This window comes from Copidosoma floridanum, unplaced genomic scaffold, assembly GCF_036245765.1.
Source record: "Copidosoma floridanum isolate Cflo_tuat_1 unplaced genomic scaffold, Cflo_Japanese_pri ptg000013l, whole genome shotgun sequence".
NCBI lineage: Eukaryota > Metazoa > Arthropoda > Insecta > Hymenoptera > Encyrtidae > Copidosoma > Copidosoma floridanum.
In genome coordinates, this window is record NW_028321890.1 from 21,211,704 (window position 1) to 21,220,895 (window position 9,192).

The 9,192-nt window shown below is 35.3% G+C and overlaps 4 protein-coding genes across 4 annotated transcripts; 2 read left to right on the top strand and 2 right to left on the bottom strand.

Moving 5' to 3' along the window:
- Positions 1–869: 869 nt before the first annotated feature.
- Positions 870–1,254, bottom strand: LOC106636251 (histone H2A). Its single transcript, XM_014348596.2, has one exon. It carries the CDS (start codon positions 1,252–1,254, stop codon positions 877–879), a length of 378 nt encoding a protein of 125 aa, XP_014204082.1. The 3' UTR covers positions 870–876.
- A 1,007-nt stretch (positions 1,255–2,261) lies between these two features.
- Positions 2,262–2,717, bottom strand: LOC106636342 (histone H3). Its single transcript, XM_014348721.2, has one exon. The coding sequence runs from the start codon at positions 2,682–2,684 to the stop codon at positions 2,274–2,276; it is 411 nt and encodes a 136-aa protein (XP_014204207.1). The 5' UTR covers positions 2,685–2,717; the 3' UTR covers positions 2,262–2,273.
- A 250-nt stretch (positions 2,718–2,967) lies between these two features.
- Positions 2,968–3,294, top strand: LOC106636220 (histone H4). Its single transcript, XM_014348541.2, has one exon. It carries the CDS (start codon positions 2,968–2,970, stop codon positions 3,277–3,279), a length of 312 nt encoding a protein of 103 aa, XP_014204027.1. The 3' UTR covers positions 3,280–3,294.
- Positions 3,295–5,322: 2,028 nt separating this feature from the next.
- Positions 5,323–5,792, top strand: LOC106636225 (histone H2A). The gene has a single exon (XM_014348557.2). The coding sequence runs from the start codon at positions 5,356–5,358 to the stop codon at positions 5,731–5,733; it is 378 nt and encodes a 125-aa protein (XP_014204043.1). The 5' UTR covers positions 5,323–5,355; the 3' UTR covers positions 5,734–5,792.
- Positions 5,793–9,192: the final 3,400 nt, after the last annotated feature.

The window sequence follows — 9,192 nt, forward strand, 5'->3', positions numbered from 1 at the left end:
CTTAAAAATTTATCAAATAAAATCTGAAATTACCATCAAAAACTGCAACTTAATGACGTAATATTTTCCTGAGAACTGACGTACGTAGCCATCAGTACCAAAAGAAATAAAGCACTATCTTCTCTTGACAATAAGCACGTCAATTTCTTCTAATGTGCAGTTAATTGTCTTGCAAAGATAATTGTAAATAACAACATTATATCGCTAGATTCAAACATTTAAAAATATGTTTATTATACCTGTATCACAGTTTAAAAAATTTTTTTCATCATCCCTTACATTATAATCAATCAAAAAATTATTAATATTAACACACACACACACACATCCGCGTGCATTCTTAATACGGAGAACAATTACGATTCATAATTTTACTACAGTACCGAACGTTTTTTTTATCGATTCTAGAAACCTTTTCGCGCTCTTATTATCTTGTATCTCTTTATTTAAATTATTAAGCTAATATCAAGCTTAATAGGTCACAAAAAATTGCTTCATTTTTGGACCAATAGAGATGGAAAATTCTCTCGAAAGCGAGGAATACCATGGAATATTTTTAAACAACTATTTTTTAATAATCTGGTATTAAACAAAATTAAAACAGAAAAAACAAAAATGATATAGGGAAAACATATCATGATATAGGGAACAAAATCATAAATAATGTAGTTACAGTAGATAGACGATGCTTATATAAATCGTCAAAATCATACAAAGTACATAAAACCAATAAAACTTTACGTACCAATTCACTATCTTTATAAAATTAATTCTATTTTTTATATTGATTGCAAAATTGGCCAATAATTCAAATACGTTGAATAGGTTTTGTGGTTCTAAAAAGAACCGATTGTTTTAACATAGCAGTTGTAAGATTTACGAGCTTTTTTCTGTCTTCTTGGGCAGAAGGACGGCTTGGATGTTTGGTAGCACACCGCCCTGAGCAATGGTCACTCCGGAGAGCAGCTTGTTGAGCTCCTCGTCGTTTCGTATGGCCAATTGAAGGTGACGGGGGATGATCCTGGTTTTCTTGTTGTCGCGGGCCGCGTTACCAGCTAACTCCAAAACCTCGGCTGCCAAGTACTCCATAACGGCTGCCAAGTACACCGGGGCACCCGCACCTACTCGCTCGGCGTAATTACCCTTGCGCAGGAGACGATGGATACGTCCAACCGGGAACTGCAGTCCCGCCCTGGTCGAGCGGGTCTTGGACTTTCCCTTAGCTTTACCGCCACCTTTGCCACGACCAGACATGATTATATCCAAGGTTTAACACCCAAATTATATGTACTCGCAGAGAAAAATACGGAGAGAATGCTTCCCTACGCAAAAGAGCCCCTATATATAGGGTTCCAAGCTGCTACTGCGGAATATTCCCCTCACTCTCTGGGGGCAAAGAAACATCTGTCCTGAACGAAATGCTTGCTTACACGTATAGGGTAGGGAAAGTCAAAGACCGTTGGCTTGGCGCAGCTGCCACAATCGCTCTCAAAAAGTAACAGTTAATTTTTGAAGTAACCGTTTCAACGCTCGCTAAAAGATGGTGGGCTACAAAATTTTATACTTACTTAAATTTTTGGTTTATATTTATTTAACAGGGGTTGTTTGTTGCTGTGGTTAGTTTTTGTTGATATCATATTATTTTGATTTATTCGGAAGAAAAGAAAACCTCCCATCACTTTGATTTCTATGCTCGTACAGAAAAAAATTTTGAGCCACAAACGAGAAATAAATTTTCTCGCTTGCAGATTCGTTGTAGCCTCTTCCAAAGTCGAGATACTCGATATATATTATGTACTGCTGGCTTGATATTCGCTAAAAGGACCCTTTCAACTCCGAGTCCTTGAAAGACTAGCGACACAATATTAAATGGCACATGGTTTGATCAACAAACGAGCAATAAATTTTTTTGTTTGCAGATTTGCTCTAGACCCTTCCAAAGTCGAGATACGAGACATGTATTGCTGGCTTGGTGTCAAGCTAGCGAAACTTGTTACATCATAATTTTGTAAATAGCAACAAATTTTGCTATTGCTCTACAAATTATCAACAAATGAGTGACAAATCGTTCATAAATTTAGAAGTAGGGTTTGCTGGTACTACTAGATGGATATACGTTGCTAATGGTATAAATAAAAACAAAATTTTTTTGAGTGAAATTACCTTCACTGAGTTGTTTCGATTTATAAATTTGAAATGACAACAAGAGCTCGAACGTTTGAATTATTTATAGTCCTGAAAAGGACTGATTGTTTGATTGTGCAAAGAAATTCTTAAGCTCGTTCTCCTCGAATACGCCTTGCCAACTGGATGTCCTTCGGCATGATGGTGACGCGTTTGGCGTGGATGGCGCAAAGGTTCGTGTCCTCGAAGAGTCCCACGAGGTAGGCCTCGCTAGCTTCTTGAAGAGCCATGACAGCCGAGCTCTGGAAGCGCAAGTCGGTCTTGAAATCCTGGGCAATCTCGCGAACCAAACGCTGGAAAGGCAGCTTGCGGATGAGAAGCTCCGTGCTTTTTTGGTAGCGACGGATTTCACGGAGAGCCACTGTGCCTGGCCTGTAGCGATGGGGCTTCTTTACTCCTCCTGTGGCGGGGGCACTCTTGCGAGCAGCTTTGGTGGCCAACTGCTTGCGAGGAGCCTTTCCTCCTGTAGACTTGCGAGCTGTTTGCTTAGTACGAGCCATGACTGCCTAAGAGAGATGAACCGATTCGCTTCGTCCAAGAAACACACTACAAATGAATTCAGTCTCAAAAGAACCCCGTTTTTAAGGGCTCGCCTAAGCGTGTAGGAATAGAAAAGAATTTGCTGCAGAACGGCTGGGGAAAGGGAAATTTTTGAAGCCATATGGTCGTGGAGGGGGCCGAGGAGTAGCGTGAGCCCATAAAAAGGGGGCACTTTCGACAGGGTAGCATCATTCGAGAGTTCGGTCTCTGCTTGTGTACGTCTATCGTTCAAAGAATTTCAGAATGACTGGTCGCGGTAAGGGTGGTAAAGGCCTGGGAAAGGGAGGAGCCAAGCGCCATCGTAAGGTTCTTCGTGACAACATCCAGGGTATTACCAAACCCGCCATTCGCCGTCTTGCCCGTCGTGGTGGTGTCAAGCGCATTTCAGGCCTCATCTACGAGGAGACTCGTGGTGTTCTGAAGGTGTTCCTTGAAAACGTTATCCGTGATGCCGTGACTTACACCGAGCACGCCAAGAGGAAAACCGTCACCGCTATGGACGTGGTCTATGCCCTTAAAAGGCAAGGCCGTACTCTTTATGGTTTCGGTGGTTAATTTATTTCACTCTTCTCGCACATAAACAATCAGTCCTTTTCAGGACTAAAAAACAACTAAACATTGGAATAACTATTTTTTATCATTCAACAATTCAATTGTTAGTAATTTAAACAGTACATAGTTGAATTAAATTCGTAGACGGTTAAATGTTGGTTGTAATTTGGCATGGGTTGCTAACGTTGTTCACCAGCATTTATGCTGTAGTATCTAACTTACGATGTCCCTCATACCCAGAAAACTTGTATATTTTCTGGAATTCTTTCAAAACTATAGCTTTGAAATCTACAAAAATTGTTTACATATTATAATACTTGAATTAAATTGAAACACATATTCTTCGAATGTCAATGTACACATTTGCTCGTTTGCGTGATCCATACTGGCCCGTGGACAAGAAAGTAACATTATTAAAATATTACTACTTGAAGGTATTATAAAACAATACCTACGAATGAAAATGTTCTTTGAACTAAAAAAAAAAAAAAAAAAAAAAAAAAAAAAAAAAAAATTGTCCATACAACTAAAAATACATCGAAATGATTAAAAAATATTTATGCTGAGTATTTAAGAATCGAAAAATGATATTCGCAGTGGTCAAAACTTTTTGTTGAAAAAAATATCTAATCACCTCCTTTAAAATATACATTTGTTAGAGGTCTGTTTTTCTTCGATTTACCTCTAACGTCTTTTAATGGAAATCTTACTCAAAAGCGTTTGTGAATTGTTTGAGAAAAACTAGTCGATTCTAATATTGTACTTATGGCAGTCGAAAAACTTAAAAGAAATTATCTTGTTTGTAACTACTAGGAAATTATTTAAACTTTCAAGAGATACGACTGACTTTGACGAGTACTGAGTAAAAAAAATTAATATGTACCGTGCTAATGAATATAATATTTTATTTGACATGGTATTATGACCATTATGACCTTTTATCGCGATAACATAAAGCATAAAAGAGGATTTTCTATTAATAAAGAGTACATTGTAGGAAATCAAAACGAAAAATCATTTATTGCTCAAACAATTATTTGCAATGCGATAAAATCAAATGACAACCTTTAACCAATGTAGAAGTAAAAAGTTGATAAGTGTTTATATTGTCAGTGTAACTTGTAATAATATAGGTAATTCTTTTATAAATAAAATTTTTTGTTGCGAAACGTAAATATTATTATTATTACATTTATTTCAAATAAAATTGTTATAAGATAATAATTTATTGTCGATTCAAGATTTAAAATTAAAGTTTGACTATTTGCCGCATTCGTAAACTTTTAGAATTTTTAAAACTGGACTCTGGAAAACCTAGGAAGATTTGCATAACATATGTTTGATGTAAACAGTAGAGCAGCTTGACCAAGAGAAATAATAGTAATACCTTTAAAAATTTAATTGTTTCTTGTAAGTCATGGAATATCATGAGTAGATCTAAGAAGTTTTACAAAGGCTCCTTAAATCTATCGAACTCGTTGGAAATTTTCCATACATGAGTGACAAATGACAAACATATACATAATATATACTTATGGTGTCGGAGAAGGCTCGTAGCTTGGTTTTACTAGAGATTTTCAAGTTTTTAAATAAAAGCATAAGAAAGTAGGTGCATCTGGCTTTAATTTGAGTGATTTTTTTCACATTTGTGCGAAACAAGTGTTCCGTCAATACTTTGCAGTGTATCTCTGTTTTATAGGATGGGGCATGGTTTTACAGCGAGTTGGTACATTGAAAGATTGCTTTGGCGAAAAGACTGTAGTAGGGCAAATTCATCGAGATACTGTGAGATGATGATGCAGTTGTCGTAGATGGGGGACCTGCTGCTTTGTTTTCCTGCAATTTCCGTTGGCTTACCCTCTCCTAACCGTAGCTACGCTCGTGGGAATAGAATTCGTGACCCATACCAGTAGTTCTCTCTCCCCTACGCTGTAAAAGTAAACCGAGCAACAAAAAAAACGTACCTTTCGGAGTAGTGGCTCGAAGGGACATAAAAAGGGGCTCTTGCGTGCGTTTTGGCTCATTCTCCGGCCTTCGTCCGTTCGCTGATCTTCTACGTTACACTATACTCGAACCGAGATGTCTGGACGTGGCAAAGGTGGCGGTAAAGCTAAGGGAAAGTCCAAGACCCGCTCGACCAGGGCGGGACTGCAGTTCCCGGTTGGACGTATCCATCGTCTCCTGCGCAAGGGTAATTACGCCGAGCGAGTAGGTGCGGGTGCCCCGGTGTACTTGGCAGCCGTTATGGAGTACTTGGCAGCCGAGGTTTTGGAGTTAGCTGGTAACGCGGCCCGCGACAACAAGAAAACCAGGATCATCCCCCGTCACCTTCAATTGGCCATCCGAAACGACGAGGAGCTCAACAAGCTGCTCTCCGGAGTGACCATTGCTCAGGGCGGTGTGCTACCAAACATCCAAGCCGTCCTTCTGCCCAAAAAGACAGAAAAGAAAGTTTAAGTGTAGCTCTGAATAGAAACAACAGGCCCTTCTTAGGGCCAATAAATCGTTCGAACGTTAAAAAGCACTATTTTGATTATTTATAACAATTTAAATTTTGACTCTGTTATTCATTCATTATCTACATAATGAGTAATATATACGACTCTTAATGTTTTCATCAAATTATTTAAATGGTTGGTCATAAGTTACGTATATACTGTGAGACATGTCCCATGACATTATCAATATTTCAGATAAGTAGACGATTATTATGAGGATTGCAGGCTAAAATTATTAATATGTATATATTACCACATACGTGGTTTGCCTAATTTGGGTATTCTCTTTTCTTTTCACCATATTTTTTATTATAAACACCTATTCCTCTATTCTTCAACAATGAGTATGAGTTATTAATTTTCAATGTTTTATTATTAATCCAACCCCCCTCAGATTTGATTTGTATTAATGTACATTCTATCAACCACCATTAATATGATTTACTTTATCTTTTAATATATATATTTTTGTAACACCGTTTTATTCAACAAAAAATGAAAGTATGTATGTCACTGTGGATAATATGTCTATTCTACTACTTCAGTATTATGGAGGTTCCCACATATACCTAGTACAGTGTTAACATAACTCATTTTAACCATATAAGCGCTCAGAAAATATTACTTCAGTTACTTTAATTTCCAAAGATAACTGCATTTGCTACATACATGCATGACGGTACCGAGTAACGGTAAAACTAACTAGCTATTTACTGCCAATGCATCTGATCCCGTAGTGAATACGTTATACCTATTTCTATGTCTTATCCATATTTTTATTAATCATAGGAAATCTGGAATACTTTTATAAAAGACTTTTACATGGCTGAAGTCTATTTATTAATTCATTTGTTGCATAATTGGTTAAGACTAGTCACCTAGTTCTTCGAGAGCAAGTTTAGAATAAATTTTGTTCAGTAACTTGTGAGATTTTGTAAAATAAAAAAAAAATTTTAATAACGATCAAGGTCTTTTTTGTCGTCAAAAACTCAATCATTTGATTTTACTCAAAACATCGTGAAAAATAAGGGTTATTGGGTGAGCAAAATTATTTTTTATGTAATCATGCAATTGGTAACAAAATTCAATTTAATCGAATGGGGTATAATTATGTGTCTCTCGATATATTTATTTAAATCTAATTTAAATTACTCAAAATATTTTTTCCATTACTCGCTTAAAAATATGTTATAAATCTACCAAAAAAATTGTAAAATTATTATACTACTTGGCTAAACAGCATACTCAGTTAATTCACTTTGAATGAAGTAATTTTACGATTACCACATTAATTATCTTACAGTTAGATTTGTAAAAAAGTAATTTCGAATAAAAATTTATTTTTTTTTGTAAACTTACAATCAGTCTCATAATGACTGGTACATTTTTACAATCTAGAAAAAATACATTAAAAATTTTCAATTAAACCTGTTTAAGTAACGTGATCCGAAAAAGGCAATAACAGTTCCATCAGCCGATAAGGTCACGGACACTGAGTATTTGGATTCACGTGATGGTCACATATATACTATTAGTCGCTTACCTACAGAAGAAAAAGACGACTGCAGGAGAATACAACGCCTCATTTATTTATTTATAATTTTATAATTGCATATGGATACAAATTTTAGCAACATTGTATCGAATCGAATTGAAAAGTAATACATGTACGATAGTGATTTTATAAATAATTTTAATATAATATTGCAATGACTTTTACAAATTTATTTCAATGAAGGGAAACTTATTCTGAATCCCATGTTTTGATCGTGCATGTTGATTGCCATTGCTCGCAAACAATTTTTTTTTTTTTTTTTTTTTTTTAATGCAACACAAAATACTGATAATCATACTATAAAATCGTGTACTTTTATCATTACCCTACTAAAGCACGTACTTCAGAAAATGTAGAATACACAAAAAATCCTACATCAGGTGGTAGAAAAGCTTAAAAAATCAATTTAACGCTTAGATAGTCACATAAATTCTAAGCATTAAATAAACAAACTAGAGTATCTACTGTTTTATTATACAAAATGTTCCTATTTATTTAAGGAACGAAAAATAAAAAATTGTTGAGACAGACGACTAAATTTGAAATTTGTGAAAACCTTGACAATAATTGTATAATACTTAGCATGTAGGATAATTATATCCTATTAATTATATAGTACAGCTTTTTATGTAGCGTAAATAACTGCTAAAACAGCGAAAATATGCGGCTGAAATTAACAGTAAATTTGTTCAAAAGTTAAGTACTTACATGTTCAACAACTTGACGTACATTGTAGAAAATTCGGGTTTTGCTATTCGTGATAACAAAGATACAACAATACTTACAATTTTTGCGGATCATTTGATTTCAGTAATTGGTTTTCATCGTTCAAAAGTCCCTGTTAAGACGATGAAAACTTTTTAGCCATTTGTTCTTACTGTTTGGTTTTCTGTTGAAGTAAAATCGTTTCACATTAAAAAACGCATAACACAACAATCAGCTTTTGGAACTTTAAAAAATAATAAAAAAAAGATCAATCTCCCAAATTCTAAAAATATTGCACGTTTCTATTAATTTTGGGTGAGTATCGATGTTTATGCTTATTATTTATGCTTACAGCTGTTTGTCAATCACAGCGAATGAAAAAAAATGTTGAACTTCAACCTTTTAGTCAATAGTTTAGATTGAAAGGAAAATTTCGTTCTGCTTCGTGATCTCGTGAAAAATTACAATGATTGAAAATTTCATTAAAAGTTATCGAATCTTAATTGTAAAAATTTCGTTAATAATCTCTAAACTATTTTAAAATATGTTAAATTTTAAACATAATTTTTCCTCTAGTCTTTCTGTTTAAAATTGAACAGACTACACACGTTTTGTGTAAATTACGTTTGACAACAAATGTCTTTTTAAAAATGTATGTATTTTGGCATTTAATTTGTGTAATTTAGTAAACTACACACTAAACAGACATGTTAACTTCACTTTCCACGTAAGAGTAGGTTTTCAAAGCATTCATCAACAACAACAGCCAAAAAGAGTCTCTCAAAGCTTCAAAAAAAAAATAAATAAATAAAAAAACCCTCCATACTCTCAGTCCATACGCACTCGTTTATTGGGTCATCCGACTCGATAATTCATCGCCATGCCCTTTGAAATCTCCATTGAGCGAAGCAACCCCTGCAACACATAATATATATAACACGACCTCGAGGGTCCCCGAGGGCTTATTAATTTCGCGCCCGGTCGCGCAGAACAATCGTCCGAATCAACATGAAAAACCACACGCAACAGAAAGCACCGACACAATACCAAAATGACAATAAAAACTCGCATTCGTAATAATACGCGCGTGCGCGCCATACGTCATACACGATTTCGAAGTGCCTCGACGACCCGTGTGGAACAAAAGTGAGACGAGCG

Bases quoted from the DNA above. Each gene is read 5' to 3' on its own strand.
- LOC106636251 (XM_014348596.2), bottom strand. From the start codon at position 1,254: ATGTCTGGTCGTGGCAAAGGTGGCGGTAAAGCTAAGGGAAAGTCCAAG.
- LOC106636342 (XM_014348721.2), bottom strand. From the start codon at position 2,684: ATGGCTCGTACTAAGCAAACAGCTCGCAAGTCTACAGGAGGAAAGGCT.
- LOC106636220 (XM_014348541.2), top strand. From the start codon at position 2,968: ATGACTGGTCGCGGTAAGGGTGGTAAAGGCCTGGGAAAGGGAGGAGCC.
- LOC106636225 (XM_014348557.2), top strand. From the start codon at position 5,356: ATGTCTGGACGTGGCAAAGGTGGCGGTAAAGCTAAGGGAAAGTCCAAG.